This window comes from Ostrinia nubilalis, chromosome 12 (assembly GCF_963855985.1).
Source record: "Ostrinia nubilalis chromosome 12, ilOstNubi1.1, whole genome shotgun sequence".
Classification (NCBI taxonomy): Eukaryota; Metazoa; Arthropoda; class Insecta; order Lepidoptera; family Crambidae; genus Ostrinia; species Ostrinia nubilalis.
The window spans coordinates 9,488,156-9,509,730 of NC_087099.1; the positions used below are offsets into that span (position 1 = coordinate 9,488,156).

The 21,575-nt window shown below is 36.1% G+C and overlaps 4 protein-coding genes across 4 annotated transcripts; 2 read left to right on the top strand and 2 right to left on the bottom strand.

The window, feature by feature from the left end:
• The first annotated feature begins 1,733 nt into the window (after positions 1 to 1,733).
• On the top strand, positions 1,734 to 2,917 carry LOC135076915 (mitochondrial transcription rescue factor 1). The gene is made up of 4 exons (XM_063971432.1): positions 1,734 to 1,978; positions 2,097 to 2,239; positions 2,489 to 2,561; positions 2,646 to 2,917. The coding sequence occupies exons 1-4, from the start codon at positions 1,802 to 1,804 to the stop codon at positions 2,850 to 2,852; spliced, it is 600 nt and encodes a 199-aa protein (XP_063827502.1). The 5' UTR covers positions 1,734 to 1,801; the 3' UTR covers positions 2,853 to 2,917.
• Positions 2,908 to 9,468, bottom strand: LOC135076914 (DNA helicase MCM9-like). The gene is made up of 12 exons (XM_063971431.1): positions 9,317 to 9,468; positions 8,948 to 9,219; positions 8,269 to 8,498; positions 8,020 to 8,126; positions 7,601 to 7,820; positions 7,163 to 7,322; positions 6,795 to 6,904; positions 6,285 to 6,431; positions 5,284 to 5,408; positions 5,046 to 5,172; positions 4,795 to 4,940; positions 2,908 to 4,443 (listed from the first exon to the last, which is right to left on the bottom strand). Exons 1-12 carry the CDS (start codon positions 9,412 to 9,414, stop codon positions 2,967 to 2,969), a joined length of 3,219 nt encoding a protein of 1,072 aa, XP_063827501.1. The 5' UTR covers positions 9,415 to 9,468; the 3' UTR covers positions 2,908 to 2,966.
• A 5,161-nt stretch (positions 9,469 to 14,629) lies between these two features.
• On the top strand, positions 14,630 to 16,015 carry LOC135076681 (DNA polymerase delta subunit 3). Its single transcript, XM_063971101.1, has one exon. It carries the CDS (start codon positions 14,630 to 14,632, stop codon positions 16,013 to 16,015), a length of 1,386 nt encoding a protein of 461 aa, XP_063827171.1.
• Positions 16,016 to 16,322: 307 nt separating this feature from the next.
• On the bottom strand, positions 16,323 to 20,889 carry LOC135076916 (TAF5-like RNA polymerase II p300/CBP-associated factor-associated factor 65 kDa subunit 5L). Its single transcript, XM_063971433.1, has 12 exons — positions 20,686 to 20,889; positions 20,461 to 20,615; positions 19,904 to 20,278; positions 19,547 to 19,694; positions 19,394 to 19,469; positions 19,138 to 19,276; positions 18,875 to 19,054; positions 18,173 to 18,325; positions 17,908 to 18,055; positions 17,478 to 17,646; positions 16,982 to 17,213; positions 16,323 to 16,481 (listed from the first exon to the last, which is right to left on the bottom strand). Exons 1-12 carry the CDS (start codon positions 20,761 to 20,763, stop codon positions 16,370 to 16,372), a joined length of 1,965 nt encoding a protein of 654 aa, XP_063827503.1. The 5' UTR covers positions 20,764 to 20,889; the 3' UTR covers positions 16,323 to 16,369.
• Positions 20,890 to 21,575: the final 686 nt, after the last annotated feature.

Below are 21,575 nucleotides of genomic sequence, written 5' to 3' on the forward strand. Positions count from 1 at the left end.
ACCAATCTAGAAAGCTATGGTATTATCCACGTCTGTATCTTCTTTATCACTCTCTACATCACCATCACCATCCCGTTGCTCCCGCGATGGCACCGTTGATCCTGCCAGCTTGACACCTTTACGAGGCATGAGACTGATAGCATCAAGTCTGAAGAGTTTGTGGACATTTGAGGCCCTTGCAACCAGATCTTTGCCAGCAGTGATATAGCATCCTTTAGGGCAAAATGTCACCACCAGCCCCTTATCTGTCATCTGTTTTATAGAAATCAAGTTTCTTATCAATAGTGGAACATAAAGAACTTTACGCAGCCTTAAAGCGTGTTTTTGTCCTTTAAGCAGCAAGTTCACATGGCCATATCCCTCACTATACATTTTCTGGTTGTATCGAATGATTTCCCTTGGAGTGTATGGAACAAAATTGTTCAATACTTTAATGTCGTTTGTCATGTGGTAGCTTGCGATTGAATCTACATACCAGCCATCATCGGCGTCTGCTGGTTTCAAAGGAACATCAAAGGGGTCTGGTACGGAGCCAGAAGCGATAGCATTTTGGATGTCTTCTACTTTTAAAGCCAATGGTGGTTTTTTTGCAGTTGATTCCTGTTCGGCGGGATTGCATAAATGATGCCCCAGTTTATTACAAACCATACACCTCATCTTCGCAGTTGTGTGAATGCAATTTACTTCAAAAATATCACCAACTGTACCTTGGTTCTCACTTCACCAACTTTACAATTCAATTAAAGAAGAAATGTGCAAATCAAAGATTAAACTTAATAAATGTACAAAATACAAATAATGTGCAATGTAACGCTGCAATATTGATTTTAATCACTTTTTAATAGCTTTTCAATCAAATCTAGACCGGCATTGAGATCACATCAAACAGCCTCATCCTCTTTTATGCTCTTTGGCCTCATCTGTCACTGTGCAACAAACAACAAACAAACCAAACTGGGTGCAAGCAACATACTTTTTAATCTGTGAACCGGTGCGAACTGCGAATTCTTGGCGGGAAACTGAAATGACGTCAAATAGCGGCATGGTAAATACAATAGCATTTTATTTTATTTCTATTAGCTGAATATTAATTGTGATATAAAGATTAATAATTATTAAGCGCGCATGTAATCGATTAACATGCATCATAACATAACCGTGCAATACATTTTACTAACGAAAGAAATTGTCGTCGTCCATCATCATTAGTTTGAATCTTCCTCTGTGGTTTGATGAATAGTTTGTATGGACCACGTGGTATCCTCACAAAAAAAGTAAAAACAGGGACTTCTTGGCGGGAATGTGAAGCGTCATGTTAGCGGTTTTGTTTTATTTCCTCAAATTCGTGTTTGGGCGACTATTAATGTGTAATAATGGTGGATTATTAACCATTAAGTGTTCGTGAACGTGCATGAGTGTGGGCGAGTGAAGCAGAACAGTGCATCATGATTCTTCTGGTTCTCTCAAGTTGTCCATAGGAGTGAGACCTCCTTAAAAAGCCTCCTTGTAAAGCACCACAACTTTACTGAGACTCAAAGGGTGGGAAGGGGTATCATCTATCATTATATCATTACTTGATCTCATTTTGTAACTCGTATCACATAAATACTTGAAAATGGCACAAATCAAGTCGACCTCGACGTGTATTGCCAACATCATCAAAAAAAAAAGAAGAAGTAAAAACAGCTGATATTGACAACTGACATTGACAATGACATTTTGTTTTGTGTGATTTGCGTCGTTTGCGTCCTTGTGATTGTGTAATTCAACTTTAATTTTAATTAAAACAACTCATTTAAAAATGAATTCGCTATGGAGGCGTGTAATAAGACCATCTTACATCAATAATTATATATATAAGCAAGTATCAAGCCAAAGATGCGTACACAATTTCATGTTAAAAAACATAAACATAACCTCAACAGTAGTTAAATATCCTCCGATTATGCTAAACTCTTCGCGATTTAAGTCTAAAAAGGTAAACATTTTGTATTAGGAAGCATTAACTTTTAATAATTGAGCTATTTCCGATGTGTTATTGTTTGTGGAATAAAATCTTTGTGTTATTTTTTTATCTAGATTCTTGTTTCTTTCAGCAACATGCACAGGACTCTGATGACGAAGGTGATGTACAGTCCGATGATTCTTCTTTGTCACGTGATTCCAAAGTAGTCAAATTCAACACCACTACCATGCGCACTGATGTTATACTGAAATCGGCACTTGGGGTAGCTAGGAAGTAAGTATAGTTCTTGCAACTTCCGAAGGCGAGTGAGCTTTACTTGTGTGTGTAGGTGTACATGCACATAACTATAGTGTCGTTTATTAAAACTTGAAATGGAACAGTACCGAGCCACCACACATGTAAAGCTCACTCGCCTTCCTGAATTGCAACAATATTTATTTAATATTTAAATCCTGTCTATAAATATATTTTCTCCAATATCTTAGTTCAGCTGTGTATTCAATGTAAAAAAATTGATTACAGCAAAATAGAGCAAGTTTTTTATGAAAGCAAAATAAGAGTAAATGGAAAGAAAATTCTCAAAAAGAGTGCATCGGTAAGGATCCATTATTTAATATGCAATACAAATTATTTCGTTACTAAAGTTTTTTATCAAGATCCTAATATTTTTTCTCCATAGGTAAAAGTTGGAGATGAGGTTGACGTGATCAAATCAGTCAGTCCCAAAAACCCTGACCACTTATATGTATCAAGAGTAGAAATTATAAATGTAGCTGCTACAGAAGATAATATTGTGGTCACAGCAAGAAGGTTTAAGAATTTACTAATAGAAAATTATGAAAAAGACCCTTATAAATCTGGAGCTGTGGATCCTGACACTCAATAATCCATGGAAAACTTGTTTTAATAGTGCAATAATGTAGACATTTAAGAAAACAATATTTTTAACAACATGTTTTATTTAAAAAATAACTACTGTAAATTCATGATTCCTTAATCTTTAGATATCTAAATCTATATCACAGTCTGAACTTTCAAATATTGATATTTGGGAGTTAGGCACTGATCTCACTTTTGTAGCACTGTTTTCTATACTGGGAACATTGCTAGGTGATTGTTTTTCTATATTTTCTTCATCACAGTCTGAACTTTCAAATATTGATATTTGTGAGTTAGTTACTGACTTTAGTTTGCTAGGACTGTTTGCTGAACATGGAACTCTAGAATCTTCTAATTTTACTTTAGCGTTTTTGTTGGGCGACTGTTTTTCTGTTTTATCTTCATCACAGAAGCTTTCAAATATCGATATTTGTGAGTTGGTTACTGACGACTTCGGTTTTGCAGCACTTTTGGATGAACAAGGAACACTAACTGTACTAATATCTTCTATTTTCACTACAGTATTTTTACTTGGCGACTGTTTTTCAGTTTTTTCTTCATAAAATTTACTCAGGTCATGTTTCTCTGTGAACTGAAATTGTTTCAATTTATCTAATGTTTTATTTGAAGTTGCACCATTTGAAGATTCTTTTGCTGGTTTTGTTTTCTCTGTACTTTTGTTTACTTTCATTTCAGTTTGTTTTTTTGTAGATGATTCTCCCTTCTCAGTATGTTTTTCCATTTTATTTAGGTCAGGCTGTTTGTTTGTTTTTCTAATATTACCTTCATATAAATGATTATCTGATTCCTCATTGTTTCTTAATTCTAAATTATCTTTATCATCATGATTTTCACTTTCAAATTTTAAATCTATTCCTAATTCAGAAAATATGTCATTAACACTGGGTACAGCATTGAGAATAAATGTTTCATCTCTTGTGTCTTCCTCACTATCTGTTGAACTTGCTTCTGTTTTCTTAGATCTCTTTAATTTCTTATTTTTCACCAGCTTTACATCAATAGTCACCTCTTTTCTTTTCCGTTTGTTTGTATTCTTTTTCTTCACTAATTTTGGTATTTCTTTCTCTTCTTTGTTTAATGTTGCATGTTTCTTTAATGTTTCAGCGAATTTACTGTTCACATTGGCATCATTAAAATTGTTTGTATTCTCTTTGTCTTTGAAAGCATCCTCATCATCACAGTTTTGCCGCATTTTCTTACCGTTAAAATATGAACTGGTCACCAAAGTAGCAGATAGTGGAATGTTATCATCTGTGACGTCATCGTATTTAGCGAACAATTGATAATTTCCTTTATCGACATCATTTTCTAAGGTCTTATGATCTACTTGGAGCAATTTTCCGTAGTATAACAGTTCATTTTGCCATATGTCAGGTAGTTTTAGTTTTGTGAGTAGTTTCTTTGCTGTACACAAGTAGTCAAAGTCGGGGCACCGTTGGAACGTGGAATGTAATGCATCCACCGTGTCACTCAAAGTGCAGTCCTGCATGGAGAGGTCTACAAGGGAGACGGCTACTATGGCGTCCACTGGCAGTATGGTTGTGCGGAACATAAGGCGGCAGTGAGCTTGCGACAGCCTGAAACACGAAAATTATAAAGTTTCATCATAGCATCAACCATTATTTGTTTTTTAAATTACACCTGAAAAATTAATTACCAATCTTACCATGGAAATGAATGACAATGATAAAAAATGTTGAAGTACAATCAATAGCTATCAATTCTATCAACACCAAGGCGAGTGTATTCCTTGGCTGGTGAAATAGTACAGATAACATAACATAATGTAACTGTGATTCTTAGTCTAAAAATCTTGTCGCATTTAATGTAAATAAAAAAAAACCTATACCCGCTCCACTACACAGAAACTAACACAATTTTACCTGTAATATGAATGATTGAAATGAAACACGCAACACAATACATACCTTACTAAACTGTCGAGCATTCTTACAGTGGTACGAGACGGGTCCCTGTATTCCGATTTTCTTTGCGTCATGTAGTAAGACTGCAGTATCGTATTGGCAGACTTCGTCATGGTTGTCGGTCGGGGTCCCACTAAGCTTATGTACATCTGGAATTTAGTAATATTCTGTATAACATCAAACCTTTTCTCAATAGATTTTTCATCTTATAAGCCGTAAAGAAAATTATCTATTAGCAAAAAATAAGTAGTTACCTGTAACTTTTCAAGGCTCCACTCTTTTTTTGAAGCTAAATTGGAATCTCCAAATAAAATGTATGACGAAACCAGTTTATCCCATGCTTTGTTCTTGGAATCCAAAAGAATGAATATCAAATCGAACCTGAAACAAAATCTCTTCTTAGTTTTAGCTTAGTCATCCCTTGTCATACCACCTTCAACCTTGACCCTAGACCTTAAAGTCGAATTCACATAACAATAAATTTTCATTTACCTACTTAACAAAGGAGTCTGGAGCGATACGTTAACACTCAGAGGCTGATCAGTTTGGTAGTGGCCCTTCGGGTTGCACGCGGCGATGACCGCGCAACGCGTGTTCAGTTTGCAAACGATGCCAGCCTGCGGAAAAAAACAAAGACTTAAAATCGGGTCGTGCTCGAACACTTAGAACGCATCAGACAGAAATTAATAATTTCTGTTGCATAACTTGTCCCTAACTACATCATAATAGGTATTACTAGGCCCCCACTAGGTGGACCGAAGATCTGGTGAAAGCAGTGTCGTATCTATACCATCCAATGAGGGCTATCGTTTTAGCGCTTACCAGTTAGCGCCACTGTAGAGTAAGGTCCTGTCACTTGCTAGTAGCGAAGACAGTGGCGCCAACTTGTGAGCGCTAAAGTGGTAGGAGGACTATCGTATTTGCACTCATCAAGATGGCGCCACTGTAGAGTAAGGTCCTGTCAATCGCCAGGGGTGCCAACTGTTAAGTATAAAAACGATAGCCCTCATTCCAAGGCCCGTGGCATTTGAGGGGGGGCCCTGGCCCCTTGGTTGGTATCATAGCACGTATGAATAAGTACCTACTATCATCTATCATTTCGAATCGGTAACCCAAACCATTTAACGTGTACATTTTACTTAGATCATTTTTTTTTAGCTCGGCCCTTTGGATTCGGGGCCCCCTGTAGTTACGTCACTGGGCGAATGTTGCTGGAAGAAAGCGAACAGCGTAGGACCGGTCGTTATGGAAATCACCGGTCCGGTCGTTACAGCACTTGCCATATGTTTGTCTCGAAGCGCTGGTAGGGCCCAAAAGATAAGGAGACATGTAAAGTGCCCCATAAGGGCTACCTTTTCTTTTTTTTTTCCTATTTTCTATTGACGTTCATAAGTGCCACTTGTGGTCTAAACTGAATAAATATTTTTGATTTTTTTGATTTTTGAATCCTTAGGGGAGGCCTTTGTCCAGCAGTGGACAGTAGTATCATTTACCTTGGCGATGGAGATGGTCTGCTGCTCCATAGCCTCGTGTATGGCGGTACGGTCGTGCTCGCGCAGCTGAGATATCTCGTCGATACAGCACACGCCGCCGTCTGACAGCACTAAAGCTCCCGCTTCTAACTGCCATTCGCCATCCTCCTGATAGTACAAAATAGAACAATATCACTTATAGTCAAAAATATTAAAATTTAATGCAAAATACTTGTAACAAAATAAGCTTTCGCAGAATTTGGCCGTATACAGAAAGAAAGCTGGAAACTTATAAGCGCTTACCAGCGCTTGTTAGCGCTGTCCGTTTCACAAAGGAAGCAAGTTGAATGGCATTTTATATGGCAGCATCCAGCGCTGACCAGCGCGTTGTCGGCGCCGTTCAGTGCTTATCGGCGCGCGTTCATATACTGCGCGGGTTACCAGCGCTTGTCAGCGCTAATAAGTTTCCAGTTTTCTTTCTGTATACGGCCTTTAGCTGTATAGGTAAGTAAGTAAACTTCAGCTTCTTACCCTAAGCGCCGCACAAGTGAGTCCAGCACGAGTGCTTCCCGCCCCAGACGTGAACACAGATCGCGCGGTGAGATCCGCTCCCGTACGTAGCAACTGTGACTTGCCGGTGCCTGAAATGCAAATATTTAATAAGGGTCTGTTTACTACCTAATAAAGTCCCTGATAGCCTAGGTCTCAAGTCAAGGTTTGGTGTTTTAACGAAACATGTCTTTTACATAGATGTGTCGCTGCAGGTTTCATCCAAAGGACGTCTATTGCTTGACAAGAGCCTCCCCCAAAGATTTCCACAAGGACCTGTGTTGCCCGCATCCAGGTCCCGCGACCTTTACTAGATCATCAATCCACTTAATTATAAAACTATTGTTTACCTGGATCGCCTACCAACAGCAAGTGGCACTGCCCGCGCACTCTAGTAGTATGGCTGTCGTCTGGTGACGTATTTTTTTCCACCTCACTCTCTGCTATATGATTTGAGCCTGTTATCACAGTCAGCAACACTGCCAGTTTGACCAAATGGAGGCCATAGACCTGGAATGATTATTTAGTTTCTTTATAATGTGAGCTTAATTTAAATTATTAATGTCAACTTCTGAGTTATTTCCTTTTAACATTTGGTAAAATCATAATTTTACTTGACACCACAAATCTTTAATTCCTGAGTTGAACAAATTATGCAATGAAAGGACAACAGGCACGATTGTTTTCACAAAGGTAAAATGAGTATTACGCACGCGCGTAACGCTACAAACGCGTCTTTTTGCAAAGACATGTCCAAGTGTGGACTAAAAGAAGTAGAATAAACTCACCTGAGGACACACTGAAGCTAATATACGGTCTCGTCCTTTCAAAGGACAACCTTCGAACTTAGACCAGAATTCGCTGAAGCATTCTTTGACATCAGGAGCAGCAGTCACCACATCTGACTGTTGAGAATTGCAGACTTCCACAAAGTTGGCTTGGAGCACCAACTCCACTTCAGCTTTCTTGTTCTGGGCGGTAGGACGCCACCGGCGACGAACTGTACCACTGTGTTGTTAGGAGGATTGGTTTAGTAAACGATTTTCATGGAAAAATCTACTGTCTCAGGAAGGACTCAAGATCCTATGAGCTTTGTTTTTTTAAGTGACAGCTGTTACCACTGAGTTATAGAGAGAGATATAGTAAGCGATTTCACACTTCATCCTATCTGAATTCAAAAATATTGGTATTTTTCAGCAATTCTTACCAAATGTTCACATCATCTCCAGGCTTACAACTGTCAACCAGATCATTTTCAAGTACTACCCACATGGATCCAGGTATAGTTCCTATGCTTAACTTATTTACTAACTCCTGTAAGTGAAAAAATATTATTTTACTTAATGTTTACAGAGTTGTACAAACTAATAGTGAATGGTCAGAACAACATGTGAGTAGAGGTGATAGTTAATTTTAAATTATTCTATAAGTATTAGTATTTAGTCTTTAAAGTTACCTGAATTTTGATTTCCTGATAATCTTTACAATGTTCCCTTGATACCAAGTGAACTTGTGTGAAAGTTGAACTTTTACACCTTGTGTCTTCATTCCCACACTTTGCTGGTGCTTTCAAAATGTATCTGTTTTCAAAGTCTGCTTCCACTTCATTTTCATACTTGCATTTCATGCAGACATATTTTCTCTGATATTCTAACATTTTTGCTTGTGTTACTCTTACAACTGTTCCTGTAAAATTAATTTTATTAATGATTTATAAATCAAACGAGTCTTTTCTTTTTCTCACTTGGTCAAGTTAAACTTGTGTACAGAGAAGAGAGAAGTCCATACAATGTTTTTTAAGCACATCTGTTAATTAAAGTAATTTAGAAAGAAAGAAAGAAAAAATATTTATTTGGTACTAAATGATACACATTGGCATTACAAAAAAGTATTGTGAATGAAAACTTAGTAACTGCTATGTTAGTAAATATAGTTCTTGCAACTCACAAAGGCAAGTGAGCTTTACTTGTGTGTGTATGTGTACATGCAAATAATAATAAGTGTAATGTCTACCAAAACTTTTGAAAAACGAATGGTAGCGAGCAACCACACATGTAAAGCTCACTCTCCTTCATGAATTGCAACAACTATACCTAATAATAAAATTTATTCATTATAAAAAACAACTTTTTTACCTGTGACCTTCAAAAAACATCCCAGATCTATATTTTTTGGAAATACAGTCCGATGTAATTCAGGACAAACTGGCAAACCAAAGAATCTAGCATGTACATTCTTCTTTAACGACTTGAAATTTAGTTTTTCCACTTGTTGTTTATATTCGTCTTGTTCTAATATCTTTTGTTGGGCCTTTATTATGTCCCTACTACAAGTAGGCAAACTGTCTACAGGATTGCAAAGAACTTTGTCACCCACATCTGGATGAGTTTCAAAAAGTTTCAGAAAGCTGTAAATTCATAACATTAACATTTTATTAATACCTGATGATCAGTTTACTGGAAATTAGAAATAGATTTATGAAATCTTCAAAAGTTTACACTCACTCAATTTTGATACTAAAATAGCCCAAATTGTCTTCATCTGATATAATTTGTAAACAGTCTTGATCGTGGAACTTTAAAATATATTCCAATATCATCATTATTTATGTATTTACATTAATATTAATAATTTCATTCAAAATTAAAATCGCGGCTGGCCGAAACATTAAATTGTCAAATTGACATTAAGTTGACATTTAACAAGTCCCAGTAGGGATGCGTCTTTTGCACTATTCAATATTTGTTAATTGAATAGTTTTATTTATCGATTGAAAGTTAAAAGGCACACGGGTATTTCGCCAAAAATGGTCAATTTTGCCTAATTTCCTTGGTACGAAATATATTTTTGTTTTTAACTATTTTTAGTTTCCCATTGTATTAAGTAGCAAAAACTAAGCTAATATATCTAAAAGGGGTGTCATAATTCGTTTTAGAAACAAAGTTACAAGGTCATGAATATTTGGTAGCCAAGGAAATTATTATAAATATTTTTTTCTCTAAGTTTTCTTCTGTGCTTTGCTTTTTTTTGTTCGACCCATTTTTGTGTACCTTCGCAAGCAAACATACCAATGAATATTGTATCATTACGACCTTTTTACACAACTAAGGAAGGTAAATTCAGTAGATTGAGTTAATAGTTAAAAACAAGTTGTTCTATATCTATTCTGATACCCATTTCTTAAAATGTAAATTTTTAACTTATTCCAATAAAGAAATACTCAATATTAGACTTTACGCCGAATTAAAAATGGTCTTTTATAATTTCCTAGGCCATTTTATGCCACGGAAAACAAGGAAATTAGGGCCAAAGAAATTAGATTTATGCCTAAAAGACACCACAGACAAAAACCTATTTACCCTATGCATTTACTATTTAAATCATGGGTTTACCCCTACAAACACTACATCTGTGTAAATAAACAATAAAATTAATCCATTGTTTAGCTGCAAAAAACCGTCCAAAGAAATTGACTTTTTAGTAAACAAAAACCCAAGGAGGGACCTACTTATGCGATTTGTCGCGAAACTGATCAACGAAGTACTGACCTGCCTCGATGGCCTCTTGGGACGAAATGGCCGAGTGTAACGGTGCAGTGCATTACATCCTAAGTTATTTCGTTTCGTTACTACAATGGTTGAAAAGAAGACACAGGGAAATTATACTTTTGACTCGGACAAGAACTTAACTTCACTTTATTTCCTTCCTTTAAGTATTTGACATTTAAAGATTTTATTTTCCGATAGCCAAACGTTTCTCCAATATAAAGAGAGTGCTATTAGAATGAAATTACGCTTCAATTTGTTATAATGTGCCTTCATTTTGGCAAACAACAGTAATGGACATAACAAGGAAATTAGAAAAACGACTTTTGATTAAGTTTTTCTACGGTATTATTTGTAGTTTCTGCTATTGTAATAGCAAAAACAAATAAAACTTTTTATCAACTTTCCCATAAAAATAGTTTTTTACATATAAATATAAAAAAACATGTGTTCGCCTGCCTGGACACAGAAAATTTACTGTTTCGGCGAAATACCCACACAACAACTTAAAAAGCCAAAAACGAGCGCACGCGCAGTCAACGCAACGTCAGTCGTCACTAGAGATGGGTTTCCACCCGGGTAAAAACCCACATGAGGGTAAAAACCCAATAAAAACCCGTTTCATTCCACCCGTGGGTGTTTACACCGGGTGAAAACAAATAATTTTATAATTATTTCAATTGGTATCTTTTCTTTATTTTTATTGAATTTTTCTCATCTAAGTTTATTGATTAATAAGTAATAAGTCAAATTTAACACTAATATGCATTAATATCGTGGCCAAATCGTAAAATTGATGACGTTATGATGATGTCACCAATTATTTTATAAAATGGTGTTATTTCAAGAATCGTTGAACCGATTTAGAAGAAATTTAGTAGAAACACAATAATTTGTGATCATGGCAAGGACATGGAGGGGGGGGGGGGGACTTTGATGACATTACGGTATAAAGTTACAAATAACAACACCAACTACAAAGTACTTCTGCTTAAAAACTTGAAATCGGACCGCCCATCCGCCACTGTAACGCATTGTAACGTTTTTCAAGACCTCCTCTCCCCCCAGATTGCATTACGTAACACTAGAAAGCCCCCTTAGCAACAAATACCACTTCTCACTTTAAAAAAACGCTATTTTTGTTTTCACCCACCAGAATGGGTGATAATGGGTAAAAACCGGGTTTTTACCCAAATCACCCAGTTTTAACCCAATCGGGTGAAATGGGTTTTTACCCACTACCCATCTCTAGTCGTCACGCGCCATTATGTTGACGGTACAAGGCATAGAGAAAAGTAATACATAGGAAATAGAGAACCCTCTCTGTCAAATTTTTGAGCCTACTAATTGACAGCCTGGTGTTAAATTCCCTGTACTTAACCTACGTACGTAACGCTCACATACATACATAGTACACGCACACATACATACATAAAGTCCACGCACACATACACACAGTTCACGCACACATAGGCCCTCATAACCTTCAAAGAATTTTTTTTTTTTTTTTTATTTATTTAAGGCATCAAACAGTCATGTATAGTTACAAGTTTTACATAAATATTAAGTTTTTACAATAGACCAAACAGTGCCTGTAATTGTACATTATTGTTAAAAAAATATTTCAACAGACGCGTATCAGTTTGCTAAACAAATAAAAGTACAGATAGAAACAAGAGAACAGAAGAATAAAACAACATTAATATAAATGGGGTGAATTTAAGCAGGTACCCACATTTACCAATCAAAAACAAATCCTTAATTATGTATTAAATACAAGTTCAAAATATACATGTGTTTCCAAAAAAAAAAAAAAAGTATTTATGTGCTATCAAAACTTTGCGCTAGAGTAAATTTCAATTTGTGTAGGGATATATTAAGTATATCTATATTGGTGTATTCCTTATTGTAAGTGTTAGTGGAACGAAAAATAAATGAGTTATAATCTGGCCAGGAACATAAAAACCCTGGCATAGAGGCGCGTCAATTGCATTTGATAGTGCAACACTGAGTACAGTCGTACCTGTGTTAAATTAATAGGCTAACTTTATGTATCAGGATTCAGGATTACGGGCTAATTTGATATTTTCATAAATTAACGAAAAAATATTATTATAGGTAACCTGGTTTAAATAAATTAAATGAAACCATCAATCGAGCTAGTAGGATTTATTTTATTATTCATCAATAATCAAATTCAGAACTTGAATATTCAACTGCAATGTCTGCTCATGAACGCTTCAAACTCGGTACTTCTTTCCCAATTCCATAAAATTCAACACTTAGAAAGTGACAAAAACTTTAAAATAGGTAGTTGAAACAAACCACAGCTAATTTTCATAGTGGACTGTACTATACGATAAACATGTCAGTCAATTTGACAACCTTTGTCGGAAACATTATTCAATGAAAATATTGTCCGAACCCTTAGTATTACTCTTCGACAAATACTTTAACACATTGTGAACCACTTTTCTTTCACGACTATAAAAAGATTTTAGGAATTTAATACACAAAATCAATTGCGCACATTTAAAATAAAGTTTGTTTACACTTTGACAGCAATAGACTGACATGCAAGGTGACATGTCAATGAAGTTTTCAGTTACTGTTGCCATTAAAAGAAATTAGTACCATTAGTTTTCCGCAACATGGCGAGGGTTTTTATGTTCCTGGTCGGGCTATACCTGTATATTTTTTACGATAAAGCGGAGGAACAAAAAGTGGTAGGGAACGTGAGGAGCGCACCGGCAATCGAACACGTGATACGAAGGGTAGTTTACTAAGCAGCAACGAAGAATCGACATAGTTGTTAAGTATTTTGTAAAGCAAGTTGAATTATTGTTTTTATGATGTACAATGTAGAATTTTTTCAAATCCATTATTTTGAAAATATTTATCTTTATGGTGTACGTATTGTATTATTTTCAAAACAATGGATTTGGAAAAATTCTACATTGCACATGGAAATGCAAATAAGTAAACAAAAACTTTTGAATTTAATAATTTTACTTTATGAACACACATAACATAATAATATTATACACCAAAAGCGTCTTTTCGCAAAGTTTTCAACAACACTAAAAAAGCATTTGCACATTGAGAAAACTCAGATCACTTGTGAACATAACAGAAAGTTTCTTCGCGATTCACGAAGGAACGAACAAAACTCCGATGAACCAGAACAGCAGCAGGTACGAAGGAATGAACTTGAATTTGACTCGACGACTCTTCAATACTTTAATAGGGCCACAGAAAACTTAAATGATGGCTAAGAAAACAAGAATGCATATAACATAACAAAAACAACACCGGCCATTTTGGAGGAAAAACAATGTTGCCATATGTTAAATAGTAATTTCTACTACTCTATTATGTAAATTATAACAAAAATGTCAATGTTCAGTTTTAAATTAAAACAAATTAATTTCATTTAAAAAAAGTTTTCACATTGTAATTAACAATATTCTCAAATATATTTTAATTAAGAAAAAAATGAAAATATGAAGGAAACAGGAGCAGCGACATCTAGAGCGTTTTAGGGTAGTTAAAAAGTATTTGAATTTATTCACCGATGTCGCTGTTTGGAAGCAAGTTTCACTTCGATGACCGTTGTATGGAAGTTTCCACACCCTGGTACAAAGGGGAACAATGATACAGTTACGAATGTATATAAAGGCACTGGGTCTCTATCAGAAGGAACTCTAGGGGTGGAATCTCCATAGGCGTGGGTTAACGGGCAAGGAGATAATATCTTGGATGGTTGACAATCACTTTTCCTACAATTTAACGTTCCACCAAACTCAACACGCTTTCAAAGATAACCTCGCAGCCGCCTGCTCACACTTGACATGACACAACTGATTGACAGTTATCTTTTTCTGCGCATCAGTCGGGTGTTACGTTTAGGAATCACAAACCTTCTGCTCTACAGATTTCTACAGATAACATAATATTAAGATTGGTACTATTAATCATCAATAATAATTTGCAGCATCTGTGTCCGGCGCCGACATATACAAAACTTTTCTGAGTTGATAAGTGTGCTATGACCTTAACAAGGCTGGTTTTAAGATCAGTGTACTTGATCTCCTTTGCCAAACTGAAATGGGTAAATATTATAAACAAAGAGTGCGTCAGCTGTCATAAATGTCATCTCCAAATGTCAAAAAAGTGCGCTCAAAAAACAACAGTAGCGTTCACAAGCGTTGAAAAAACAAATTAACTTTTATTCATTTATTCCAATAAAGTATGGTTAAAATTTCTGAAAATATGAATACTCTGAAAGAGATGTTGCTGGACGAACGGAAGCTAGTCACGTATGTATCACTTAGCAAAGAAATGTGTATTCATGTGAACGAAAGCAAGTCCCTTCTGAAAGAAATAATTGATTATCTAAAGAAGAAAGACCCCGATATTCAACTTAACATTAATTACATGATATCTGGATTGTTAGAAACCAATAAAGCTCAAACTACGGTTTGTAACGAGACAGAATTAGACAAATTTAAAAACAATCTGAAAGTGTTATTCTACCAACATGTGTACAGTGTAAGCGTGGGAACACCGTCAGTAGATAATGTCTCACTTATGGCACTTAATAACTTATCCGATTTTTCACTATGCACTGGACTTGTAAAGAGTAACTCTTGTGTTAAGAGGTCACCTGAAGAAATAGGAGGTTTGAAAACTAACAGCCAACAAAATGTAATGATTGAGCAGAAACCCAGTAGTTCTGGTACAAAAGTAGTCAAACAAGAAAAGAAAAATGACAACAATAAAGTAAATGATGTCAAGCAAGTCACTAAGATTCAAGAAACAAAGTCGGAGCCCATTATTAAAAGTGAAACCATTTCACCTAAAAAAGAGTCTTCAAGCAACAATGTCCAGAAATCTGACAACAAAAAGGTCAACAAATCTCAAAAAGGTATTGCAGGATTTTTCAACAAATCTAATAGTGTCCCTGCTAAGAAAGTGGTAAATGGCACTAAAGAAATAGAACAAAAGAATAGTTTAAAGCAAATAACGCCTCTAGTGAAGGATACAACTGAAGTCAAAGTTGAGAAAATGGATGTGGATGAAGAAGTTCCTGAACAATCTGAGAAAGTTATAGAAGTTTCTGAACAATCCAAGAAAGTTGTAGAATCCAAGAAACAGGACACTGTAGCACCAGCAAAAGAGAAGAATAAAACACTCAATACAATTAAAAAGAATGCCAAAGTTGATAAGAAAAGAAAAAGAGTTCTGCATGTCTCTGATAGTGAAGATGAAGAGGAGAAAGATGATCCTTTCAAACCAGAGCCTGTGGCTATGGAAGACTCTGAAGATGAGATTCCACCAACTCCATTAGTTAACACAGTCAAAATAACTTCAGGAATAGTCAACCCCAAGAAAAAAAGAAAGATTGTGGATAAAACCTACACTGATGAGGATGGTTACATTTTAACTAAGAAGGAGGAAATCTATGAAAGTTGTTCTGAAAATGAGGAAGAAGCGAGTATTAAAGAAAATGTCCAACACATAAATAAGGTGAAGAAAGAAGTTTCACCCCCAGAAAAGAAAAATGCTACCAAAAATACCAAAAAGAAGATAGCTTCACCTCAAAAAGGGAAACAAGCTACACTAATGAGTTTCTTCAAAAAAGTACCTCAGAAATAATTTTCATTTACATGTTTATTGTAACAGTCCTAGAAAATATTTTTATTACATGATGAGATAGATACTTGATAAAATAGATCTATGTAATAATTTGTAGCTAGAAAAACTACTATTTAGTGTTAGTACTTGAAATAAAATCATGAGTAATTTTTTTATTAGTTTCCTGGAGATAGAACAATTAAGTTATTTTGAACATGATTAGGAGTTTTACTTTTTGAAACAAATGTAATACATAACTTTATACAGGCATGTTTAGGAAGGACACTTAATTGTTTTTTGTCATAATTGTTGAAAATAAAAGAGCATGTAAATATTGAACTTATTTTAATACATATTAAAGTTGTGACAGTATGTTTATCTTTTTGTTCCAATCGCCACCACCCAGTCAGGATGGACTTGTACATCTACCAGATATGAGCATTTTGTGTTGTAAGTTGCAGACTGCACATCTTGGCTGGATACTTGTCTGTAGACAAATAAATAAAATTAATAAATTAGAATAATTAGTTCTAAAAAATGTAACTAAGTTACAGATACAAAACATATTTCCAAATACAAGTCACATTGTACACAATGATGTGAAGGAAATTTACAAGTGACTAAGGCCCAGAACAGACGGTGAAACGCTACTGCAACGAAACTGCAACTGCTAGTTACTTTTGAGTTGCATCTAAGTTTCTGCCATAGCGTCCGTTGAGAGACCACACATGACGCGACCAGTTAGAAACTTAGTTTCAGTTTCATTCATCAGAATCATCAGAAAGTTGCAGTTTCGTTGCAGTCGCGTTTCACCGTCTGTTCTGGGCCTAAGAAGTATGTTTGTACTACTTGTGAGCAGAGATCACATCTCAACACACTGTCAGATAAAATTAATTTGAGTGGTGTAGAAGCAAACCTGCATCATTACGATATATTGAGTTTTAAAAATAAACTATAATAGAAATACTTTTTATCATTTTTACTTACTTATTCTTAGGATGATTATCCCATAGAACTTTGACTACTCCATCCATTCCAGCAGAGCAGAGAAGTGAATTCTCTATGGACAAATCACTTGGATCAGACTGGACTCTGTTTGTAAGACTGGCTTTCCCCACAGCTGACCAGTCGAGGGCAGTGATCTTTCCATGGTGTCCCCTGTGTTCATGCACAGAGGTGCAAGTTCCTAAATCCCATATCTTGATTTTCTTATCATCACCTATAACAAATATGAAGCATTTTAGAAATATGTGCACAGTTTTTAATTCTATTAGGTATAATGCAAGGAAAAATAAAACTTAATGCAAAATCATAGACATAGTAGTGTAGTTAGAAGCCTTTGGCACCCTTAGTCTGTCTCAAAAAGTGGATGCGAGGCTTAAGATTCGAAAGGTCGATTAGTGCTGCTGCTGGACCGCTTCTGTGTGTAGCAAATACTGGCCAGTGGGCGGCGTTACTTATGAGTGGCGATAGCGATACTGACCAGCGCTGGCGAGGTAGTCGCCAGACGGTGCGAATGCGAGCGCTCGCACCACGCCACGGTGTCCCCACAACACCCGCACCAGTCGCGCGTCGCACACGGTCCATAGACGCACGGAGCGGTCTGCCCCACCTGTCGCTATGTACGCCTCGTTTGGGTGAAACTTTACGGCCTGCAAATGATAATAGAGTAGTTAAAATATTTAAACACAAAACGAGTATGGTAATAAAAAAAAATAACGATATTAGCACAACCCGGTCGAGATACTGCGAACCTCGCTGGAATGCGACTCCCTCAACTCAAACTCACCACATCTCCCCTTGTTAGCTGCGTTTTTACTTGAGCGTCGATGTCACGCCGCCAGGTACGCAGTTAACTCGACCGCGCAATAGTCTTATAAATTACTGGCCAGTTACTTCGAATTTAAACTTACCGTGACATCAGAATTGTGCCCCACAAATACCCTTACTGGGAAGGTTCTGTCTAGGGACCAAAGCTTCGCAGTTCTGTCGTGAGATCCTGTTACTATGAATGGTGAATTTTCTGCAATATCCATGCACCAAATTGGATAGTTGTGGCCCCTGCAATGGAATAGAATGAAGTAAGTATTCCATAAACAGAAACATAAGGTTGCAAAAAATATATTATTTTGGTTTATTAGAACTGCTCTAACATACATTAGTAGTATTTAAGGGTACCTGTAAACAGATGCGCAAGAGTAGTCGAAAAGTCGCCACGCTCTCATGGTGTTATCATGCGAGACAGACAGGATCAATTGCTCCTGAGCTAGCACCTTCACCGCTTGGATGGGACCCGTGTGACCTCTAAGAGGCTGCCCTGTGTTCACTTGTCTGTAACAGAAAGTAGACAATCATCAGAAATCCTTGTTTGAAGCTAATGTTAAGACAAAGCTGGAAATCATACCTATGCAGCTATGGATAATGGTTTTAAATTACTTTATGTATGTTAAGTGTTAAAAATGAGGCCCGGTTTCACCAAGGTGGAGGGATGCGGGGAAGTGTCGAGCCGTCAAATTTTTGTATAGAATTTGACAGCGGCGGTGGCGCAGCGCGGTGCGTATAAATGGAAATAATGAAATCTGATTGGTTATTCAACACTTCTCCACTGCTCTGCCTTGGTGGAAATCGGGCCTAACAAGAAATTGAAAGGAGACAAATATTTATTTTTAAAATTATATTTTATGATAATAAGGCCCCTCTCCCACGGCAACTTTTTGTAGCGATTCTGTAGCGCGTTCGCATCGATACAGTCGCGATGCGGTCGCTCGCTGTGTGCCGTGTGCTGTAGTGCGTTGCAAATGCGACTAACGCGCGTTAGTAGCGATGCTGTCACTACAAAATGTCACCGTGGGCGAGGGCCCTAAGGAATATTTCACTTACAAAGTGTTATCCTCGGGTGTAGGTTCAGGTGGAACAAAACAGGCCAATTCAAACTCTGATATATTGCGGTTCACTATGCGCTTCACATTATTTTGTCCAAGGTCCCATATCCTAATTTCTGAGTTGCTGAAGCCACCACATAGCAAATTGCAGTTCAGATCTGTCGTAGCACATATTAAGCTGTGGAGAAAAGAAATGTAAGTAAACAAAAGTAAGTCCATTGAACCAGTTTCAAATTTGTACAAAAATGTTTCATGACTTACTGAGAATCAGGTGCAGCTACTTTATAAAGTTTAAGTGGCGCCATGGACTCTCTTACCCCCCTTATAGCATCTTGCAATTCTCGTAATTCTTTATCAACTATTGGGTATTCTGTGTGGCCATTACATTTTGAGAATATGTCTGCAACAAAAACACATTTTTATGTGGCCATTTCATTAAATGAATAATAATGGCACAAAATACACAACAAAGGTTTTATTAGGTTTTAAACTGTTTATGAGAAAATTAATGGATTACCATTTACATCAGGTACCTTCTCTTCTGTATTCATTCTGGTGGCATTCATTTCTTCTTCCATTTGATCTTCATCATCCTGTAAATTATATTACTTTACAATACCAAATAAAATAAAATAAAAAATGGTGTTGAAAAAGTTTATTAGGCACTTACTGAATTCTTTTTATTGGTGTCACTATTTATATCAATGTGAAACCAAGTCTGCAGTACTTGTATCAATAAGACATGCCCTTGCTTGGCCAAATAGCTTTTGAGCATGTTGAGAGCATCTTGAGACAGGTAAATATCGTATTTGCATGATCTGAAATAGGTTATACAATAGGCTAGATGACAAAATTTCAATTATTTGTCCGTCAGACAGATAATTAGAAAATACTGGACTCATATTTTTTATTTTCTTTCATAATTAAATAATAACAGTCCTATGTCAGTAAATAGAATTTCGATTTCATTACCCACTCATCATCCCTAAGGACAATTTGACATTTAAATATGTACTACAATACATACCTAAATGCAGCAATAGAAGGCCTTGTTTCTACTTCTTGTAAAGTGTAAATGGAACCAATATCATCGAGTATTTGATTCATGAAATCTTTCTCAGGCGTTTCATTATCAATTGTGCCATTTTGCAACGAATTGAACAGTTGTTCTAAACTGTTGGGCCGATATAAAGCAGAGGGAAGGTTGCCATCTATTGGTTGGTGGTAGGAGAGGTCTTTTTGGGGCAATGAGGCTGAGTGCCTTTTGAGGAACATTTGTGCCTGTCCTCCATGGCCTCCTCTCAGCATCTCAAGGTAGAGATGGCAGAGCAACGGACATAGTAAGCCAAGTAATTCATTTTTAACTTTCTCAACATTTATCTCTTTGATGAAGTTTACTAATCTGTAAACAGATAAAGCATAAAATAAACAATACAATATACAAATGCTAAGGTAGTTTAAATGTTCTGCACTTTTTTTCTAAGAAATAAAAATAATGTGTGTGAACAAAAATAACACACTGTTGAAACAATGCCCAATATTAATGAAATTCAATAATAACTGACATATCAAGTAAAAACTCACTTTGTGTACTGAACATCATACTGGCCAGGATCACTATTGATGCAAGAGAACAAGATGGAATTTGCTCTGCTGGATTCACACTGTACTATTGTGGCGACTGCCATTTGTTCAGCGCTTCTATTCAATGAATTATTGCTACTAAACAAATCGAGGTCCTAAAAATCAGATAATTTTATAAAAGAGCGAAAAGTAAACAATAAAATGCAGATGTAAAAAAATACTTACCGGGTAATTTCGACGTTCAAGGTATGAAGTAACTGCAGCTTTGACTGCATCATTTCGAGTCTTTTTTATCAAAGACATTGATTTGAAGAAATCAATAGTTTTATTATATTGGATCTCACTTTTTTACCTTTTCTTGTCCCTCAGAAAAATATAATGCAAAAAATATTTTTGCTTTTGCTCAATAAATTTGACAGTTGACACTGACAGTTCATATTTTTATAGTTCCTTTTGCAGGATATGGCAAAGGCATTTTGCCATACAGCCAAATCTTCATTACCCGACTGTGCCAGACGGAGGGTTATGTTTTTTTTATTTCATCCTTTCGTCATTCATTTTTACACAAAAACCCCTTAAATTTTGGACTAAATAAAAAAAGTCTTTCTCTTTCTTCTAACCTGTCGCAGCACAAGTTTGGCGAACTCACTCATAATAATTCGATCTATACTTTTAATTTAAATAATAATTAAAAGTATAAATTGTTGACCACCAGGATAGTAAAATAATTGATGAGCAAAACAGGCTATTTAATAATAAAACTTCAGGTAACTTACAAATATTAACCTACCTGTACCTAACTTCGTAACTTCAATGTACCTGGATTTCCGATACTTACTTACAGAAAGAGCTTACAATAATAATTTGATCTCCAGGAATGAAGGACTGATCCCAAAATTACCATAATTTCTCATGATTTTAAATGGTTTATTTTATTAATAAGCCCCTACCTATATAGTCCAGTCAATGAATGCTTTAACGACGGTGTAGGTAGAGAGAAATCCGTGGAACACAATTTCTGACCTCGGGACTTTATTTAGATTGGTTAGGAGGTGAACGTAGCAAAAGTCCCCGCCCTTAGCCCTTAAGCCGGCGGGGAGAGGGGGGTTTAAAGG

What these genes read in the sequence shown, in the direction of transcription:
- LOC135076915 (XM_063971432.1), top strand. Translation starts at nt 1,802, where the DNA reads ATGAATTCGCTATGGAGGCGTGTAATAAGACCATCTTACATCAATAAT. An exon ending in CGCGATTTAAGTCTAAAAAG is followed by an intron (nt 1,979 to 2,096) that starts GTAAACATTTTG and finishes TGTTTCTTTCAG; the next exon opens with CAACATGCACAGGACTCTGA. An exon ending in TTCTCAAAAAGAGTGCATCG is followed by an intron (nt 2,562 to 2,645) that starts GTAAGGATCCAT and finishes TTTTCTCCATAG; the next exon opens with GTAAAAGTTGGAGATGAGGT.
- LOC135076914 (XM_063971431.1), bottom strand. Translation starts at nt 9,414, where the DNA reads ATGATGATATTGGAATATATTTTAAAGTTCCACGATCAAGACTGTTTA. An exon ending in TATTTTAGTATCAAAATTGA is followed by an intron (nt 9,220 to 9,316) that starts GTGAGTGTAAAC and finishes ATGAATTTACAG; the next exon opens with CTTTCTGAAACTTTTTGAAA. An exon ending in GCTGTTGGTAGGCGATCCAG is followed by an intron (nt 6,905 to 7,162) that starts GTAAACAATAGT and finishes TTTGCATTTCAG; the next exon opens with GCACCGGCAAGTCACAGTTG.
- LOC135076681 (XM_063971101.1), top strand. Translation starts at nt 14,630, where the DNA reads ATGAATACTCTGAAAGAGATGTTGCTGGACGAACGGAAGCTAGTCACG.
- LOC135076916 (XM_063971433.1), bottom strand. Translation starts at nt 20,763, where the DNA reads ATGTCTTTGATAAAAAAGACTCGAAATGATGCAGTCAAAGCTGCAGTT. An exon ending in CCTTCTATTGCTGCATTTAG is followed by an intron (nt 19,695 to 19,903) that starts GTATGTATTGTA and finishes AACCTATTTCAG; the next exon opens with ATCATGCAAATACGATATTT. An exon ending in GATAATCATCCTAAGAATAA is followed by an intron (nt 16,482 to 16,981) that starts GTAAGTAAAAAT and finishes ATTTGTCTACAG; the next exon opens with ACAAGTATCCAGCCAAGATG.